We start from the raw sequence: 20,745 nt of genomic DNA, 5'->3' as shown, positions 1-20,745 counted from the left end.
CTTTCTTTATTGGAAAGCTCTGGTCAATGATGCCCTCCATGATAACTTGCAAGAAGACTCCCTTTACCTTCCTCCCTGCCACGCTGATGCAGCCAAGCCTGAAGATGTGTATAAGTTTGAAGACCGTATCCTTTCTGCAGTAGAAATGTTACCTTACTTCACAAGTTGGGATGTGTGCATATGAGTGGCATAGCCAGGCTCTCTGAGGGGTCAGTGGTTCTGTGACTCACAGAAGCTACATCCTGACCTTTGTAGTTGCCCAGTGCTGTTGCTGGGAAGGTAGCTGGCCTTTCTCACTACTTGAGGGACCTGCTCCAGCACCAGTGTCTCAGCCTGTGGGATTCAAAGCCATTCCTCAGCAAAATGCCAAATGTCCACGGCTCAGCCCTGTCGGGGTCACTCTCTGTGAATAGTCCAAATATGACTAAGTTGGCCACTGCCCAAAGTTTAGGACAGACTGGTTTTGTAAAAGGAAGGGTTGGAATGTAAAATGTACCAACTTGTGGGTCTAATCAGATGGAAATAAAGAGAAGGCAGAAAAGCCCAGGTAGGGAATGAGGTCTGCGCTGGGAGTCGGAGAACTGAGTTCCTGAGCTCTGCCCTGAAGTGCGGTGTGGTCTTCCCCTCTGAGTCTCAGCTTTCCCGTCTCTAAATGAGGCCACTAGGAGATCTAGCTAGTTAGATGTTTCCACCTTGGTCACATTTTGTTCTTGACCAGTAACTAGTTCTTTCGCCTGCGGAGTATGAAGCTCTTCAGAGCCCATCTGAAGCTTTCAGGAATGTCACGTCAGAAGAAATACTGAAGATGATGGAAGAGAACAGGTACCCCGACTTGGGTGAATGGAGCGTCCGAGAGAGTAATATTGGGACACAGCAGTAGTCAGACATGAAGCAGACTTTTGAGGATCACTGTTCAGCATTTGAACATGAATGCGCCATTCATTTCATGGATGTTTGGGCTTCTAGATCTGTTGTTCCAAGGCTGTGGGTGGCACTCAAGGGAGAGAGTTGACTTCTGAGTACATGGAACCTGTGGCTGGGCAGAGGGTGGCGAGGCCTTGGAGTTGGTCTGGGAACTAGAAAAGGACTGGATCCTCCAGTGTTACGCTTGCTGCTGATTGTCACTGGGGAGCCCAAGTGCTGGCCTGAGAGTCGGTGCCAGCTGAGTATATGGTTTATCTGTGATGATGTGTTGGGAGAGCTTTTCTTTTAAAATATTGTATATTTAAAATATATATTATTCCCTCTTTTTTGGAGCTACTAAAACAGCATTTTTATGAAGGTGATGGGATTTTTTTGCTTTTGAGCTTTGTGCTTTTAATAATTTTATCTTGAAAAAGTAAAAAGCTTGTTAACTATATGTTGGTTCCCTGATTTTTCTTTGGAAATTTTACTGGTCATTGAAATCCAAGGCCTTGGCAAATACCTTTTTTTCTCCAAAGATCTATTTCTCAAAAAAACCTATTACTGATTTTCAGTTGTCTTTTTTTTTTTTTTTAATCCTCACCTGAGGACATTTTTCCATTTTTTGTACAGATAGAGTGGGAGGGAAAGAGAGGAAGAGACAGAGAGAGAGAAACATCGATGTGAAAGGGACACATCGAGTGGCTGCCACCCCACGACCAACCACGGCCGGGGACAAACTGCAACCGAAGTACGTGCCCTTAGCGGGAACCGAACCCGGGTCTCTCCGGACCGCAGGCCGATGCTCTAACCGCTGAGCCAAACCGGCCAGGGCTGATTTTCAGTTGTCTTAATGTGATTTTGGCCCAGGGGCAGTTGCAGGCATGAGCTCTGGGCTGGGAGCCTGGGGAACTGAGTGGAGCTCTGCGGAATATGCTGTGTGATCTTCCCCTCTCTGAGCCTCAGTTTTCCTATCTGTGAAATGAGGCAGCTGCAAGATGATTTTGAAGAGCATTTTTATGTCCTTGAGCCCAGGAGCCTGATAGTGATAGAACAGTACATTAATAATAATAATACATAACATTGATCGAGTTCTTACAGGTGTCAAGCACTGTTCTAAGTACTTTACTTTTTTCTATTTAATCCATAAAACATCCCCAAGAAGAGGATATTATCATCAGCCTCAATTTATAGGTAAAGATGATGTACAGAGCTATACAGAAAATTGCCCAAGCCACTAAACAGCAGAGGAAGTTCAAACCCAGGTAGTCTGACTTGAGAGCCTGTGCTTCAAACCACTTGTAGGTTTGGCCAACTGTGGCCCATGTGCTCAGTCTAGCCTGGTGCCTGTGGACCAAATTTAATAGGAACACAGCCGTGGCCATTCATTTTTGTATTTTTGATGGCTGCTTTTGCATTTCAGTGGCAGATTTGAGTAGTTGCAACAGGCACCATGTAGCCCCAAAGCCTAAGTATTTACTGTGCTATGCCTTACCTAGCCCCTGCACTAAACCGTGCTCCTGTCATAGAAGCAGTGGCGGATGGCCCTTCCTCAGCCATCAGGTGTGAGGGGTGCCTGCTGTTCTAATTGTGAGGGGTAAATGGCCCCTGACAGAGCTGGTCTTACCCTTACCCAACATATTTTTCCCTTTCCCTCCCTTGTTTTAGACACTGCTGCTTTGTCATAGAAGCGCTGAAGTCTTTGCCATCAAATGAGGAGAGCCGAGACCACCAGGCCCGATGTATATGGTTTCTGGACACACTCATCAAGTTTCGAGCACAGAAAGTGATTAAGCGGAAAAGTGAGTCCACAATAGACTTTTTAAAAATATATATATTTTTATTGAATTTTTAGAGAGTGATAGAAACATCGATGTGCGAGAGAAACATTGATTGGCAGCCTCCTGCACACCCCACACTGGGGATTGAGCCTGCAACCTGGGCATGTGCCCTGACCGGGAATCGAACCTGGGACCTCTCAGTCCCTGGAACAACACTCAGTCCACTGAACTACACCAGCTGGGTTGTGATAAGACATTTGATTCCAGTTATTTCCAGTCCATTATTTGCCTGTAATTCTTAGACAAGCTCTAATGAGAGAAGAAAGTGGGAATGTGTGGTCAGGGCTTTATTTTCAGCCATGTAATTGAGGTTCCTGTTGGTACTGCTGACACGCCTAGAGGACTCTCCACGCTCTTTCCTGGTCTGTACATGGGGACGGGTTGGATTAGGTCGTTGTTCAGAGCTAACAGCCAGTTCTGTTCTGCATTAGGCAATGTGTAGTATCCAAGTCAAATGAAAATTGTAAGGGTCTTAGACCAACATCAGCCATACAGGTAGGAAAGTTGGCCTTATGTAGGCTGGTGACTGACTGGTTTTTGTTGTGTTAGCGTATTTCTCACTGGGAGCAGAGAGAGCCACTTTCTGCTGTAACCCCAATGTCCGCTACAGCTAGGACCATGGCTGCTGCATCCGTCCAGCCAGAGTCTGGAAGGCAGCAGGAGGCAGCTGGGGCTTTAGGCATGTGTGTGCAGTTTTGTTACTGTGGTTGGGCATCCAAGAGTCTATATGCTTTTCATTACTTGCTTAATTCTTATCTTTATATTCTAATCTACCCTGCTTTCCTCTCCCTGGACTTTCTCCACAGTTCATTTTGCTTTTCTAACATTTTATGAATTCTGTGTCTTTAGGCCTTGTGAAGTCTATTTTTCTTTGTTACCCCATCACAAATGTCTCTCGGGTAGTTTCATTTGAAATGAGCATATTTTCACTGGAAAGTGGCCATTTTATTGTGTGGGCCCTGCTTCTCTTACCACATGGTTTTGTTCATAACACTGGCCCAACCGTTGGCTTCTTCTTCCAGCTCATGGGTGACATGTGGCCTAAGGATTTTGATAGAAAATGACCAAACTCAACTTTGTGTTGTAGGTGCCCTGGGGCCTGGAGTGCCACACATCATCAACACCAAACTGCTGAAGCACTTTACCTGCTTGACCTACAACAATGGCAGGTCAGGGGCATGGTTTCTTTGGCTCCTGCCTAGAAAGGAGAAATGTTGGGGAGGGTGGTGAGAGTGGGGAGTAGGAGCTTGGGTTGGAAGCCATGTCCACCAAGCTACTGTGCTAAAGAGAGCACCGCCATTTGGAGTGGTCCCGGGGTCAAGTAACTTAGGAAACAGTATATAGTATGTGCTTTCTCCCCCTTGGAGAAGTTCATTTCCCCTTGGGCTGTCCAGCAACAAAGATACTTCACTTGACACACTCCTTTTGAGGAAACCCCTCTTTTTTTTAATCCTCGCCTGAAGAGATTTTTATATATATATATATTTTTTTCCTGTTTATCTTCAGATAGAGTGGGAGGGAGAGAGAGGGAGAAAAAGGGGGAGAAAGAGAGAGAGAGAAACATTGATGTGAGAGGGACACACTAACTGGTTGGTGGCCTCCTGCACTACCAGGTCCCAGGATGAACCGCAACCAAGGTACGTGCCCTTGGCCAGAATCGAACCCGCAACTCATTGGTCCACAGGCCGACATGCTACTGCTAAGCCAAACCGGCCAGGGCTCGAGGAACCCTTAATGCCCCATAGAACTTGTGGTCTGTGAAAAAGCAGTGTTGCAGGAAAGGACAGGCCAGTGTGGTGATTTGGGGGAAGAATCCCCAAGGAATGACCCTGGGTTTCCTTCCTGCTCTTTGCTTGAATGTGTTTCTTGCTCTGAGTGTACTTGGAAGAATCATTGGCAACTGAGTGTGGAGTGACTGCTTTCCCGGCAGCCCTGCTGAGCAGGCAGGGACAGACACGAGGGTCCTCCCCAGTGTGGGGCTCTCACTGTACCTGGGGTAGTATGTGTGACCTTCTCTGCCCCCCATGGAGGGCGCACTAGGAATGGCTCTCTGTCCTCTGTGTGACGGCCTGGGCACCTTGAAAGACAAGGAGTCACTTGAATTCTTTTTCTTCTCCCCAAGATGGGAAGATATCGAGTACCTCTGGGAATAGATTTTGATGTTTTTTTTGTTTTAAATTTTTTTTTTCTTCTTTATTGATTTTTAGAGAGAGAAGAATGGAGAAGGGGAGAGAGAAACATCAATGAGGGAGAATATCAATTGGTCGCCTCCTGCATGCCCCCCACTGGGGATCGGGCCCACAACCTGGGCATGTGCCCTGACTTGGGAATCAAACCGGTGACCTCTTGGTGCATGGGTCGATGCTCAACCACTGAGCCATACCGGCCAGGCAGTTTGGATGTTTTTATTTTGCTTTTAGAGAAATCATCTTAGATTTTGTGTCTCCTTGCCACTGTTTTTGCAGTTTACACAACTTAATTTCCGATTCTATGAAGGCGAAGATCATCGCGTACGTGATCATACTCGCCTTGCACATAAACGACTTCCAGATTGACCTGACGGTGTTACAGAGGGACCTGAAGCTCAGTGAGAAAAGGTGAGCACACGCAATAAAAAACTCCCTGAGGTGCCTTGCTGTATTTCTAGCACTGCTGGAAAGCACGAGGCGCCATCTGGAGAACGGGATGTTTAGAGGGGAAAGACTTGGGACCAGAGGACAGATGTCAATGAGTGAGTGATTGAATGGCTAAGCAGCTGGACATTACGGACTGCCAGTTCTCTGTGCCAGGCACAGCATTAAATCTGGCAAAATATTTCAGTGATTTCCCTAAAAAAACAATGAAAGAATCTATAGTTCAGAGGTGATTGCCTTTCCCAAGGTTACACCACCAAGAAGGGAAATCCTTGAGCTTCAAACCTGAGCCTTCCTGTAGTGCACTCTGCCCCTGTGTAACCAGGCAGCCTCCAGTCACCAGATATCTTTCTCTCCGGAGAGAGATTCTGTGTGGTCCTGAGGGCTGGAACCCAGGGGTGGAAGTTACAAGAACCCCATTTCAGTTTAGCAAAAAGACCTTTCTCAGAGTCAGATGGAAGGGGCTGTAAGAGGGCAGGGCTGCTGCTTGGCAGGGATGGCACATTGGGCTTCTCCGACCGGACTGGGAGAGTTGGCAGAGGTGACCGTTCAGGCCCTTTCTAAAGGGGTTCAGACTGAATAGAGGGCAGAACTTCCCAGGTTCCTGAACGTTGATCCTCTTAGCGTTTTTTTGTCATTTAGAGGCATCTGACTTCCAGGGACCTGATGTTCAAGAGAGCCTGTGAAACACCTTTGCACTCTTGTGGCAGTCCAGAGAGGGGTTACTCCAAGGGCTGGGCACAAACAGCATTCTCACAGGCGGTGACATTGAAAATCAGAAGATACTTGGAGCCATTCTGACAAACTTCTAGCAAGTGTTCCATCCTGGTTATAGGAAGTGAACAAAGTTTATTAGTAGAATCTAGACAGATAACCTGGTTTGTAATCACCTATAAGGATATTTTCTAATGGCAACTCATTTAAATGAAATCGTCTGTCTGATGGCTCGGGGGGTAGGGGCAGGGATCTTGTCTGCCTCTCTCTCCTAGTGGCCATTTTGGGGATTCTGTCTTCATGACCTGGAGCATGAGTATGCCACTCCCATCTGCTACCCTTCTCTGGGCAGTGACACTGAGGAGATTCTCCACGTTTTGTGTTTGTTCCTCAGGATGATCGAGATAGCAAAAGCCATGAGGCTGAAGATCTCTAAGAGAAAGGTGTCTCTGGCAGCTGACAGGGAGGAGGAGCACAAACTGGGTACTCTGTGTATCCCGCTGCCCCCAGCCCAGACCTTGGACCGCCAGTCAAAGCGGAGGAGAATCACGTAGAGGTGTGCTTTCCGGACAGCAATGTGGCCACACCATAGCCACTACTTCTATTCATTTCCATTTCATTTTTTAAAAGAGAAGAAAAAGAAGCCTTGCTGTGGCATGGGTATGAAGCCACAAGCCAGTATCTCTGCTGTGCTTGTCTGAAGCAAAAATACAAAGTGACCGCCATATTGGACTTTGTCCCTTTCCTTTGGTGTTGCTGTGATTTTAAATGGCAGATGCTTCTCGTGTTGGTTCACATGTGGTGATGTGGGAGGTTGGGCCTGGGAGGCTGGAGCCAAAAGATTTCAAAGGCTGAACCCTGGGCCAGATCTAACAGATGAAGGTTAATTTAATATGAAGTGCCCTGCTTAGGTCTTGGGGGGCCAGTGGAGTCCATGGTGAGGATGAGCAGGGCTAGAAGAGGAGGCTTCAGGTCACCAGTGTGATGGGGTTGCCAAACAGGCTGATTGAGTTTGAGGCTGCTGTAACAGGCTGGGGCCCTTGCCTGAACAGGGAGGAAGTGATTATCCCAGTTGCTGTGTCTGGCTCAGGCCACGCAGAGGGTAGGGGTCAGCTCTGAAGCCACAGTTCTGAGGGGCATGAATTAGAGTTCAACACAGAAAACAAATTGTACTACATATCTTAAGGGGAAAGGAGTTTAATACATAGATAAAATGTAAAGTTGTTAAAGGGCTGGACGAGGGGGAATCAGGAGGTTGCCAGCAGAAGTGCTCAGTTCAAGAACACACTGCTGGATTGCCATCCAGGCACCAAGAAGCCACTTCTGCCCAGCTGCTTGAATTCGTGAAGCTGGTGACTCGACACTGAGTTCAACCACCCATGCTTTTAATACCCACATTTCCACCCCCTTGTCAGCACAACCAACTAAAAATTAAGAAGCTGGCTTCCATCTTGCTTCCTTCTGTGAGTGTGTATGTAGGAACCTAATTTGTACCTAGACTCCTAGCAGCAAGGGAATCTTGGAAATAGGTTTCAGCTCTCCAGCATCTAGTTACAGGAAGGCATACCCGAAGGAGATGGAAATGGATGCTGACTGCCAACAAACCTTACCTGCCATGGGGGAGATGGGGAAGTCACCGTCCTGAGGGGTGCTATGAAGAATGGGCATGTGACATGGGTACATGGCTCTCAGATCTTCAGGCTCTTCTGGGAGCACCTGAGGTTTGTGGTGCTCAGTGCTGGGGAGCAAGGAGCAGTGAAGGAAGATAGAATCATCTTTGAGAGTGAGAAAAGAAGGCTACGCAGCAGCTGGGCCATCCATCAGGGAAGACATGGTGGAAATGAGTCTTAGATGACTCACCTGGGACAGGTGGTCCTTGTATTTTTTCGAGCTCTGGAATGCTGTTATCAGAGCCACTTCTGGAGCTAGGCCCATGTCTACAGTGTGCCTTTTTCATGCTCTTCTCTGGTTTGTCTCATTCGTCTCTGATCCTGGGTAGTGGGCATGTAGCATACTTTGCCTTCAGCAGAGGTGCGAGCAGGAAATCTAAATGCCTTTTGTTTTTCCTTATCTAAGCTGTCATATCAAGTATGTGACTTCCATTCCTGATCTGTCTCTGGGAAAAGAACTAATGCGCTTATATGGTAGAAAGTGTTTTCATGAAGGGATTTTAGATTCTGATGGATTTGACACTGAATTCCCAGGAATGGTTGGATCAGAGCATGTGACCAGGCCTCTGAACAACCTCTGTCCTAGAGGAGAAGCAGCCTGTCTTCAGTCACGTGCACAGAGCAGTCGTATTGATAAAGAAGAGTCTAGGATGGGAAGTACTTGTCCTGGGTGACAACAGGTGTACCTCACTACATTCCCAGAGGTTGACCGAAAAGCACATTTTTGTACATCAAGAGGTTTGTGGGTCAAAAGGCTCAAGAGAGCCATTGTTTAACTTGAACCAAGTCCTGAAAGCAGCTAGCACAGTGCCTGACGCAGGTAGTGTATGCTGAATGAGTCACAGTACATGAACTGTGCCTTTTTTCCTTGGCAGGGCTAGTAGGTAAACAATTGTAGAATTGTGTGTGTGTGTGTGTGTGTGTGTGTGTGTGTGTGTGTGTGTGTATATATATATATATATATATATATATATATATAAAACTTTAAAAAACCATTTGTTGACTAATACATTCACAGTGGCTACCTTGATTTCACCAAGTTTTTTGCCATAAGGTCTCCTGCTGTCCTCTTTGAAGAAAGGGAGATTGTCGACTAGGATTTGGTACCCTTAATAAGATTTGTAGTTTGTGGAATAATCTTAATTTACAGGTGTTGGTTAACGGAAGATTTCCTGGAGCGAGGTCTTTGCCTGTGGCCCTGACCTATTGTACATTGTTAATGGGTGAGATCAAAGAAGCTATATTTAACACACTTGTAGAGAACCCCAACTTAGAAATTGCTAATTAGATAAAATTATTTAGTATCTTTTTAAAACTTTATTTTGATATGTCATATTTAGAAAATAGTTGCAAGAACAGTACAAAGAACTTCTGTGTATCTTTTACCCAGATTTCTCCAGTTATTGTGTTGTCCCATTTGTTATTTGCTTTATACATTATGTATTTCTTTTTGAACCTTTTGAGACTATTTGTCAAAGCACAAGTGAATAAGGACTTCCTCTTCCTTAACCACAGTACACTTATCAAAGCAGGAAAGAGCCCTGGCCGGTTTGGCTCAGCGGTTAGAGCGTCGGCCTGCGGTCCAGAGAGACCCGGGTTCGATTTCCGCTAAGGGCACGTACCTCGGTTGCAGTTTGTCCCCGGCCCTGGTTGGTCATGCGGGTGGCAGCTACTCGATGTGTCCCTTTCCCGTCGATGTTTCTCTCTCTCTCCCTCTCTCCCTCCCAGTCTATCTGAACAAAAAATGGAAAAATGTCCTCTGGTGAGGATTAAAAAAAACAAAAAAAAGGCAGGAAAGAGAACACTGGTACAGTACTGGTCTCTAGTTCATATTCCAGTTGTGCCAGTCACATCTCTTTGGTCTTGTTTAAACTGAAATGGTTCCACAGCCTTTGACTTTCTTTACCTTGACGATTTGAAGAGTAAAGCCAGTTATTTTGTAGCATGTCCCTCAATTTAGATTTGTGTGGTGTTTCATTATGATTAGATTCAGGATCTATGTTTTTGGCAGAATTATCACAGATATGCTGTGTCCCAGCTGCATCACAGTGAGGCACATGATGTTGGTCTGTCCTATTCTTACCAACATTAGCTTTTACTACTTTGTTAAGGTTGTGTTCTCTACTGTGAAGTTAATATTTTTCTTTTTGTAATTAATAATTTGTGGAGGTATTATTTTATTTTTTTATTTTTTATCCTCACCCGAGGATATTTTTCCATTTTTTGTACAGATAGAGTGGGAGGGAGAGAGAGAAACATCGACATGAAGGGACACATCGAGTGGCTGCCACCCGCACGACCAACAAGGGCCGGGGACAAACTGCAACCGAAGTACGTGCCCTTAGTGGGAACCGAACCTGGGTCTCTCCAGACCGCAGGCCAACGCTCTAACCGCTGAGCCAAACTGGCCAGGGCGTGGAGGTATTATTTTGAGACTCTCAATATCCTGTGCCTCATCCAACTTTCACCCATGAATTTTAGCCTTGATTGATGGTTCCTGCTGAATCAATGACCAAGATGGTTGAAAAATGGTTATTTTCTAACTCCATTATTTTTTAAAATAGGTTTTTATTGATTTTTTAGAGAAAGAGGAAAGGAGAGAGAGAAACATCGATATGAGAGATGATCGGCTGCCTCCTCCATGCCCCCTGTTGGGATAGAGCCTGAAACCTGGGCTGTGCCCTGACCGGGAATCGAACTGGAACCTCTCAGTCCATGGGACGATGCTCAATCCACTGAGCCATACTGGCCAGGCTCCATTCTTGTTTTACACATTTGTTATTGGCATTCTACTATGGGGGAGGAGGCGCCTTTTCTCTCCCATTAATTTTTTTTTTTTTATTGTTCATTTAGTTGTCAGTATGGACTCATAGATTTTTATTCCATGAACATTGTTACTATTATCATTTTTGATGCTCAGATTGAATCACATTTGGCAAATCAGTTCATTCAAGCTAGCTCCTGAATATCCATCATTTTAAGGGTGCTGCCTTACGTTCTGGCACAGGATATTCCCCATCTGTACTTTCCCTGCTTCAGTCCTGGAATCAGCTTTTTATGCAAAGAACCCAGACAGATGACATGAGTGATGGGCCAAAACCAAGAAGTGAAATACCATCTTACAATCAGACGGGATCTTTAGCTGCACTCAGGCAAGAAGTGGGTTCTGAGTAGGTGACAGTTGTGTTATGAGTAGCTCAGATGGCACCAGGAGGGCCGTGCTAGGCTTTACTTCATTTAAAAAGGATGCTATTGCCTGGCTGGTGTGGCTCAGTGGTTGAGTGTCATCCCATGCAGCAAGAGGTCAATTCCCAGTCAGGGCACATGCCCAGAGTGCAAGCTCAGTGCCCCAGTAGGGGGTGTGCAGGAGGCAGCTGATCGATGTTGGTGCTTCTCTCTCATTGATGTTCCTATCGCTCTAAAATATCAATGAAAACAACAAAGGAAGAAGAAAAAAAGGGTGCTATTCATGGTAGATGGCCATAACTACCCTGCAAAGTTCTGGACAGGAATGGGAAAAACTAACGTGTTGAGCATGCTCACATTGGGGGAGACCGCTCAGGGTTGGAACAAGCCCAGCAGGCCCTACGGGAGCCCACTGTGAGGAACCATTTGGAGAGGAGGCTTTCTCTCTGCTATGGAAGGAAGGAGAGGGAAGGTGGGCCCCGTGCTGCTGCTGAGGCACTAGGTTCACGTACTGTGCCAAGGTCCAACTGGCTTTTGGTCTGGCCATTCCTCTGGACACCAGGGCAGTGGCCTCAACAGGACTTGTTGGCCTGCATGATGAAGCTGTGTTGGTCTTTGTTGTGCTTATACTCTCCTGTCAGTAAGCATCCATGTTTGGGCCTGGCTGGCCAGCAGGGAAGACCAAGGCCACAGTAGAGGCTGCTTTGTGGAGGGAGAAGCTGAGACCTGTGAACTCTGTACCAGGGTTAAGCCTTCACCTGTCACAAGTCACCCTGGCGGGGGGGGGGGGGGGGTAGCTACTGTAGACTGTAAGCAAGTGGCCCTAAGGAAACAGAACCCTTGGAGAATCCTATCTTTAGATTTATAATCGCTACACAGAAGAGCTGGGACATACCTCCTAGATGCAGGACAGGACTCCTAAACTCTGTCTTTGGGCTTTCCCAAGGCCCATTCAGACCACTGAAGTGGGTGTAGAGAAATGACCAGGATTGTGAGGAGATGGTCTGCAAACTGGCACGTATAGAAGCCAGGAGCAGCATGGACCCCAGGGGAATAAGGATGCTATCTGCCAATCTCTGGAGAGTCATCACAAACAAAGGGAAGAGATGTCTCCAGAAACAGGGTTGGGTCTGTCCATCTATTCATGCATCAGTACTTAGTGAGTCTTTCTCTGTGCTATGCATAGAGAAATCAGACAAATCAACAGACTTCCAATACAGATTATTCAGTGTGACCATGGGGATAACAGGGGCAGGGGATACAAAAGCATGAAAGTGGGGCACTTAACAGATTTGAAGACATCAGGGAAGATGTTCCATGGAAGTGATGAAATAAGATCCTGAAGTATAGGTAGGATTTAACCAGGGAGATAGATTTTGGCTCAATTAAGGAAAACAATCATCAGAGTATATTCTTTTAGGCAGGTCTGGCCAGCTGTGTGGGAGAACAGGCCCTGTCCAATGAACCAATGAGGCTACTGCAGGGCATTCTCAACTTCCCAATTCCTCAACCACAGAAGAGCTGGGATGGGTGTTCTGTTCCTCTCACTACTGCCTCCCGGAGATAGACCTTGAGTGTGTCTGAGCTACCAAAACCCTAGGTAACACCTCTCCTACCTACAAGCTCTTTTTTTTAATCCTCACCTGAGTATATTTTCCCATTTATCTTCAGATAGAGTGGGAGGGATGGAGAGAGAAAGAGAGAAACATCAATGTGAGAGAGAGGCATCAATTGGCCACCTCCCACACAACCCTGACCAGGGACGGGGATCAAACTGCAACTGAGGCACATGCCCTTGACCGGAGTTGAACCCAAGACTCTCTGGTCCATGGGCCAGTGCTCTAACTGTTGAATCAAACCGGCCAGGGCATTAACATTTGATATAGTGAACTTTTTCCACCTGCTGGGCCTTAACAAGCATCACCACTTAGGGCCTGTTTTTTCTGTTAAAAATGGGGCAGTGACCTCACCAAGCTTGTGTTTAATATACTGTAGAATCTACAGTGTAGATGGAACATGATGATTTTAGTGACACAGGGATATGTCAAAACACAAGGTTATGCTAAAGTGCAGTAACAAATTTCCCCCAAATATATGGTTTCAATAAAGATTTGCTTGTGGTATTGTGAATATCTTGTTTGTTTTAGTGTGTGTTAGAAAAGCACTAGCTTTTCATTTATAATAGTGATATAAATATTTCTTTTTAGCTCAGCAAAGTGTCCTGGAGTGGAAAAGGGGCATTAGATAACTAAGAAAATCTGAATAAACCATGGACTCTGGTTAATAATGTATCAATACTGGTTCATTAATTTAGACAAATGTACCACACATGTAAGATGTTAGGGAAACTTGGGGAGGAACGTAATATGGGAACTCTGTACTACCTCTCTGCTTGCTTTTTCTGTAAATTTAAAACTCTTCTAAAAAGTCTATTTTTAAAAAGGACTTAAAGAAAAATATTAAGTACTAACTTGCTCCTCTGGTAACATGTGGATGTGGCAGAAACCAAGATGCTGAGTAATGGGAGTTGGGCAAACGTGTTCCTGGATCTGCGAACCCTCCGCAGACGGTCAGGTCCCCACACCAGGGGCTGCTCCCGCAGACCCTCACCAAGCCCACAGGGCCAGCAGGCAGGACTGCAACACTGCCCTGACCGGGAAACAGACCTGGGAACCTGGAATCGTGGAACAGCTGGACGGGTAAGGTGGGCCTGCGATCCTGTCTCCTTCAGAGGAAGCGGTGGTACCTTGGGAAGGTGAGCGGTGCAGGGCCCGCATCCAGCCGCCTGGGAACTCCAGTGTATATCCAACCAAGGAAAGTCCCCCAAAAGTGCCTCTTTTAAAATATAGAACTTTATTTTACTTGCTGAGATTTTTCATAAGCACTTGATTCACAGAGAAGTCATTTCTTACAAAATGATAAAGGCAGCATTTTATACAGCGACTCACATTGGGGCCACCAGAGAAGGTGCAAAGAACAGTGTGGGATGGGAGGGGCCAGCGCTCTTGTGCCCAAAGTCCTTAAGAAGCCAGTATTCCTGGCTCCCTGCAGCCCCCTCCCGCCTGACCTGGGAGAGCAGCACCAAGGGCCTGGCAGAACCAGCCTGGGAAGTCATCGGTGAGGTACAAGACAGCAACCCTGACGGGCTGGTGTAGGCCCCACATGAAAGGCCAAGTGGGAGGGGGCTGCTCAGGTAGAGGGGTCCTGCATCCAGCCCCCTTCCCTAAGCAGTCAGGGCAGGGTCTGAGCCCACCTGAAACCTTGACACACTCACACAGAACAGTTCAGTAAAGCCCTCTGGGACTGGCCTTCTCCCCACTCAGGCTACAGACCCTACAGGCCTGGGTACTGGGAACACAGAGAGAGGGGGCCCTACACAGGTCAGTGGGACGGGGATGGACCTGGATAACTCCAAGGCAGAAAGTGCTCAGTGCCTGAGGGGGCAGAGACGGGCAGGGCAGCTCAGAACAGGGAGGGCATTGTCATCTAGAGGGGGCATGCTCTGTGGAGATGGCAGTGTCTAAGCTACACTTGAATGGGTGGGACCCGGACATGTGCAGATGGAGAGAAGGGCATGCCAGGAAGAGGGGACAGCATGAGCCAAGGCACAGAGTGGAAACCATAAGGGTCAGTAAAGGCAGGTGCTTCTCCGAGAGGACATGGACAGATGAGGGCCCAGGCACCTGCACCTCCACCAGTCTGGTGCCCAGGAGGGGCAGCTGGTGTGGCTGTGCTTGTGGGATGTGACTCCTTGTGTGGTAGGCACCGAGCTAATGTCCTCCTGAGTTTGGGAGCTCCTTGAGGGTAGAGGGGAGTTGTATGTGTCCCTGCACTGCCCAGCTGGCACCCGAGGCACTGCAAGGAAGCCCTCCTGTTTTTGGCATGTCCTCTGTCATCTGTAGGTCAGCTTTTTAACAGGGGCTCCCTGTCCGAAGCCCCTTCTCCTCTCTTAGACCCATGTTTAAGTCTAAGACAACTATGTCCTTAAGGAAATCAAACGCAACTCCTCCAGCCCCTGCAGGCAGCTGGGAGGGTGTGGTGGTGTCCCCGGAGGGACTGAGAGGTCAAGGAAAGGGGAAAATTCTGGGGCAGCTGTCATTTCCCACCTCACTAGAATTACTTCCCTCGCTCGGGAGTAAATCTCTTCCCTGAGAAGAGCCTGGGTTTGGTGTGCGTACAACACAGTTTCCTGTAACTCAAACAGGAAACCTGACTGAAGCTTCAGTACTGATTTTCCTCAACTCTTCATAATCTCTACAGGAGCTGGAGTGCCTGGAAACTCACGAATGTCTGTTCCTTTTTCTCCTGAAAAACACTTCCAAGTGCCTTCCTACTGAGGGTTGAGCTGAAGGGTTCTTGGAAGTACCTTGTTCTCAGTCCCCAGGAGGCATGGTGAGGAGGGGACCGGCAGCCTCCTCAGGCACTGCTTCGTCCACCCCGAAGGCCGCACCTCTTAGCTCGGCTGGGCACTGTCAGGGCCTGAGCCTGAGAGCTGGGTATGCAGATGTTGCTCCCAGAGTCTTTGGACAGTGCTCCAGTTGCCCCGCCCTGTGGCTCTCCATCCTCACAGGATGGTGCAGAAGATGCTGCGGTTGCTATGGTACCCACCTTCCACACGGGCTGTGATCCTAGTTGCCAAGGCTGTCACCTTCTGCCCACTGTGGGCTGCAGAGGGGCCTCGGAGAGAGTTTTCAAGGTGAGGGCGTGCTGGTGGGTTCACCAGCCGCCATGTATCAGACCTGAAGATGCAAAATGATAATCAACAGACTCTAAGAGTGTCAGCATTTACGGAGTGCCCTGAAAATCTCACCTATGGCTCAAGCCATTGGATCCAGGTGTTTAAATCTGGGTGTAAGTTAGTGATTCCCAGGAGGGCAGACATGTGAAGCTACGGGGCAAAAGTGCTGCATTCTGGTTCCAGCTGTGCCTTCAATTCTGCATGAATTGGACAAGTTCCCTCTAGGAGCCCCAATGTCCCCTCTGTAAGGATCTGGAGAAGATCAGTGGCTTTCTTTTTTTCTCTTTCATTCTCCTTTCTCCCCAACCCAGCTGTATGACTGTGAAAATTTATAGCTTTATTCATAATCACCCCAAACTAGAAACTACAGCTGACGAATGTATAAACAGTGTGTGGTACACGCACACAACAGAATACCACCCAGCAACAAAAAGGAGGAACAACAGATGGGACACCATGGGCAAATCTCAAGGGCACTGGGCTGCATGAAAGAAGCCAGACTCCAAAGACTACATTCTGCCCTGGCCAGTGTGGCTCAGGTGAGTGTCATCCTGTGCACTGAGAGGCTGCTGGTTCAATTCCCCATCAGGGCACATGCCTGGGTTTCAGGGTCGACCCCTAGTAGGGGGCGTGCAGGAGATAGCCCATTGCTGTTTCTCTTTCCCTCTCCCTTCCTCTCTCTCTAAAATCAATAAAAACATATTTAAATCCTCACCTAAGGATACACTTTTATTATTTTTAGAGAAAGAGAGGAAGGGAGAGAGAGAGAAAAACATCAACCAGTTGCCTCCCATATGCACCATGACTAAACCTGCAACATAGGTTTGGGCCCTGACTGGGAACCAAACTTACAATCTTTTGCCCTGGCCGGTTTGGCTTAGTGGTTAGACTGTCGGCCTGAGGTCTGGAGAGACCCGGGTTCGGTTCCCGCTAAGGGCGCGTACCTCGGTGCAGTTTGTCCTCAGCCCTGGTTGGGTCGTGCGGGTGGCAGCCACAAGATGTGTCCCTTTCACATCGATGTTTCTCTCTCTCTCTCTCCTCCCAACTCTAGCTGAACAAAAAATGGAAAAATGTCCTCAGGTAAGGATAAAAATAAATACATAAAATGTTAAAAAAAAAATTTACAATCTTTTGGTGCCCAGGATGACATTCAACCAACTGAACCACCCAGCCAGGGCCTGTGTGATATTTTTTAGATGACATTCTGGAAAATGCAGATCTACAGGGGACAGAAGTTGGGGAAAATCAAACAATAGTGAAACTCTGCTCAGGGTTTTCTGTCACCTGAGTTACAAGGAACCACCTCTTCTATACAATGAACCTATATTGATTCAGCCAGCAATAGTGTCTTCTACATATATTTATGCTGATAATATCACAGTGAGCAGGCCCTAGCCAGCATGGCTCAGTTGGTTGGAGCGTCGCCCCATACACCAAAAAGGTGGCAGGTTTAATTCCCAGTCAGGGCACCATGCCCAGGCTGTGAGTTCAATCCCGAGTCGGGGCGTGAGTGGGAGGCAACTGATCGATGCTTCCCTCTCTCTCTCCTTTCCTCTCTCCAAAAAAAGATAGCAAGTAGGACTATAAATGTGTGGACAGAGTCAGATACTGGCTGCCATGGAGTGAGGAAAAGCTTTTGGAGGTGTGCGCAAAGCATTGCATGCCTTTGGGTTTGGCAGCAGAGAGAACTCCTGAAAAGGAGTGATGAAAAGAGGTCAGAAAGGAAAATCAGGACCCAACAGTGCACAGTGGACAATGCCAGGCTGACAGGTCTGGGCTGGGGTCTCCAAAGGGGAAAAAAGAAACGGATCCCAGAGAGTCCACAGTATGAGCGGCTGGGATATTCAAAGAAAATATCAAATTTTCTATTTATTTTATACTTTATAAGTTATGAATATGTAAACATATATATAAGAGGAGATTTCCTCAAAACATAGTTTTACTGAGAGGGTGTGTAATAAAAAAGAGATCATACATAGAAACAGGAGACCCATCAAAGGCTTCTGAGCATGGACATGACATGACCACAGCTGACAGAGAAAGATTCATCTGGCAGGATGCACAAGATAGCCTGCAAGGGGGTAAGCTAGTGGTGGGAGGAGCCTAAGGGTAGGGAGACCAGTTAGGAAGCTGCTGCAATAGGACAGGGGTATTAACAGAGCAGAAGTGATAACAACAACAATAACAGTAATAGTAATTTTTGTAACCAGTAGAGCAAAGCACCAACCAATCAGAACAGAGTCTATCTATTAACAACTGGAATAGCTGTACTGATAACAGGGGACACGGGTCATAGCGAGGGGTGCTGAGACCCAGAAAAGGGTGGTGGCAGTTGGAAAGAGGAGGTGCCAGATGTAAGAACATTTTACAATCAAGAAGATCTGGTAACTGACTGATCTTTGATGTCAGGGAGAAGGAGGAGGCAAAGGTTTTGCAGCCAGAACAGAGTGGACAGTGATGGCACTGAAATGGGGAACAGGAAGAGACAAAGAGGTTCAGGGAAGATGAGCGTGAAGCAATTGTGGTCCACTGAGGCAGAGGTACTAAAAAAAGTGACAACAGTGGCAGCTGTAATTAACATTTTTTATAAAACTGCAGATATTCTGTTAGGTCACATAATCGTATTTTGTCTTAAATTAGTGCTATAAAACAGATATTATTAATTGGATTTTTAATCCTCACCCAAGGATACGTTTATTAATTTTTTAGAGAGTGAAAAAGGAGAGAGAGAGAGAGAGAAACATCTATGTGAGACAGAAATATCCATCAGTTGCCTCCCATACATACCCCGACCAGGGATTGAACCCACAACCTAGGTATATGCCCTGATGGGGAATCAAACCCACGACCTTTTTGTTTTTTTGTGTGTACTGGACAACTCTCCAACCGAGCAACCCAGCCAGGGCTAACTGGATTTTACAAAGTCTCAGAGATGTTGAGTAACTTGCCCAAGGTCACCCAGCCAGTAAATGACAGAGCTGAGATTTGAAACCACATAGCTTTTGCTCTTAAAGCTTGCAGGTCCTCAGCCCAGGCCTGACACGAAGCACAAGCACAGGCCTTTATCTGCCCAGAGCCGAAAGCTGGCAGGACTGCAGGGAGCAAGGGCAGCCACAATCACTGGGCCAGGCTTCCCCAGGGACCTCACTGTGGTTCTAGAAAATTGGTTTAGGCACTTACTTTTTCTTGAAGACCAAGAACTTATTGTTTTGCATGATGCATTCTCGATTGTTTGAGATCTGCTGAAAGATGGTCTTGTTGGTCTTGCCCTGGAAGAAGATATTCTCCTGCACCAGAGCTTTGGTGCGGCCCCGCACTGCAATGCCATAGGCCCGAAACGAATGGATCCGGTTCTTTATTACCTGGAAGAGGCAGCCAAGTTATCACACATCAGGGGCTCCCAGTCTGGTAGGGAAGCCAGGTAAGTGATTTACCAGTTATAAAACTGAGGGGTAAGAGCATGCTAGGTCAGTAGGCAATAACCTCAGGGAAAGAACATCGAGACCAGCTGGGGGGAACCAGGGAAGGCTTCCTGGAGGAAGTGATGGGTAAGCTGTAGGAGTTCATCAGGTGTAGAGCAAGGGGGGGATGAGAAAGAATGTGCAAAGGCCTAGCAGAGAAGGGAGATGGTGCCTGATGCCAGAGCCACTACAACCCAACTGAGGCAACAGGGTGCCCTCCCCTTCCTCTGCTACCACAGTGCTCAGATGCAAAGCTAAGGACTCTTTACCCCTTGCCTAAGTCACTAATCATGAGGCCACAGAGCTGAAAAGAGGCTCTGGGAACGTAATTTTACATGGGCAGGTACTGGGTCAATTTGGCTCAGCATTGGAAGCCTAGCACCCAGAACAGTGCTTTGCGTAAAAGCAGCTCACAGCTCACTGTCCCACTGGGAGAAAAAAAGGCAAAGGAACATTTACAAAGCACCATGAGAAGTGCTCTGAGGTGGAGGTGGGCATAAGCACCTTAAGAGTCCAGAAAAGAGCCCTGGCCAGTTTGGCTCAGGGAGGGGACTGGGGTATCAGGTAAGTGGCCAAAAGAAGTGGCCAATGAGACTGGAGGGCTGAAGAAAACAATAGCCAAACTGTAGGACAGAGATAGAAGAGGGAGAAGTGTGTCTAGATATACAGGGAATAGTGTGTGCAAAGGCCCTGAGGCAAGGCTGCTCTCATTAAGCACCTACTGCATACCAGATCCCGTGTGAGATTATTCTGTTAGTAGAAGAAATCTAAATAGCCCTGACCTTGACCTGGAGACCACAAAGATACCCCTGGTGGCACCCCCACCCTGGTTTCCTGCTGGTAACTCTTATTCATCCTTCAGGTCCAGTTCATATGTCCCTTCCAGTGATGGCTGCTTCTTAGCAGAGGGGGCATGAGAGCTCTCCCAGGGCTGTGCCCGTGTTGGCACCACATGGCGCACACACACACACACACACACACACACACACACACACATATTCACCTTAGTGTCGGACCTGGGCAGCAGCTGCAGTCCGCTGCCCCTGTTGCCAATGATGTCGTTTTCAATGACGACAGTGCTGTCACCCTTGGTGATGATGCCATGGCCTCTGTTGTCATAGATACCATTGCCCCGGAGCTCCACCTTGCACTGGGCCTCCACTTTGACCCCACTCTGGCGGTTGCAGGAGATGCTGTTGTTAGTCACATGGGTGAGCTGGCTGCTCTGGGCCACAGTGATGCCTCTGTCCCCATTAGCGTGGATCACATTGGTGATGACGTGCAGCGCCTCACTGCTCTGGACATAGAGTCCTGAGGCTGCAGGTAGAGGGGGTGGGGAGCAGAGAAAGCACAGGCGGTCCCAGGGTCAGCCCTGACAACACCAGTCAGGAAAAGCTTTCCTGGAACTGTGCCCCCAGGAGAGAGGCGGGGAAGAAGAGATAGTAACACTCAGAACCAGCCCTTTGGAGCTGCATCTTCCAAACTGGACGACATACAGAGCAGGAGGAAACCTGGGAACATCAAGGAAGTTCTGTTCCTTCTGAACAAAGTCCTCATTAACTATAGCCAGGGAACTGGAAGATAAGATTCCTGACTCAG

The 20,745-nt window shown here is 47.5% G+C and overlaps 2 protein-coding genes across 3 annotated transcripts in view; one reads left to right on the top strand and one right to left on the bottom strand.

Moving 5' to 3' along the window:
* POLR1E (RNA polymerase I subunit E) overlaps positions 1 to 16,114 on the top strand; it is a 30,040-nt gene extending 13,926 nt beyond the window's left edge. The window contains exons 7-13 of one of the 2 annotated variants that reach the window (XM_036261087.1): positions 18 to 125; positions 726 to 822; positions 2,572 to 2,705; positions 3,832 to 3,913; positions 5,210 to 5,341; positions 6,486 to 6,647; positions 16,047 to 16,114. In XM_036261087.1, the coding sequence (XP_036116980.1) occupies positions 18 to 125; positions 726 to 822; positions 2,572 to 2,705; positions 3,832 to 3,913; positions 5,210 to 5,341; positions 6,486 to 6,645 (713 nt within the window). In that variant the 3' untranslated portion in view covers positions 6,646 to 6,647; positions 16,047 to 16,114. Of the gene's footprint in view, positions 1 to 17; positions 126 to 725; positions 823 to 2,571; positions 2,706 to 3,831; positions 3,914 to 5,209; positions 5,342 to 6,485; positions 7,828 to 16,046 lie in introns of those variants that run through there. The other variant, XM_036261086.1, reaches the window with a different exon arrangement.
* Positions 13,824 to 20,745, bottom strand: part of FBXO10 (F-box protein 10) — a 31,091-nt gene continuing 24,169 nt past the window's right edge. The window contains exons 8-10 of the mRNA XM_036261085.1: positions 20,150 to 20,463; positions 18,866 to 19,047; positions 13,824 to 15,686 (exon numbers count right to left, since the gene is read on the bottom strand). Of these exons, the coding sequence (XP_036116978.1) occupies positions 15,512 to 15,686; positions 18,866 to 19,047; positions 20,150 to 20,463 (671 nt within the window). The 3' untranslated portion in view covers positions 13,824 to 15,511. The remainder of the gene's footprint in view (positions 15,687 to 18,865; positions 19,048 to 20,149; positions 20,464 to 20,745) is intronic.

Source organism: Molossus molossus, unplaced genomic scaffold (genome assembly GCF_014108415.1).
Source record: "Molossus molossus isolate mMolMol1 unplaced genomic scaffold, mMolMol1.p scaffold_m16_p_14, whole genome shotgun sequence".
Classification (NCBI taxonomy): Eukaryota; Metazoa; Chordata; class Mammalia; order Chiroptera; family Molossidae; genus Molossus; species Molossus molossus.
This window is presented reverse-complemented; position numbering and strand designations above follow the sequence as displayed.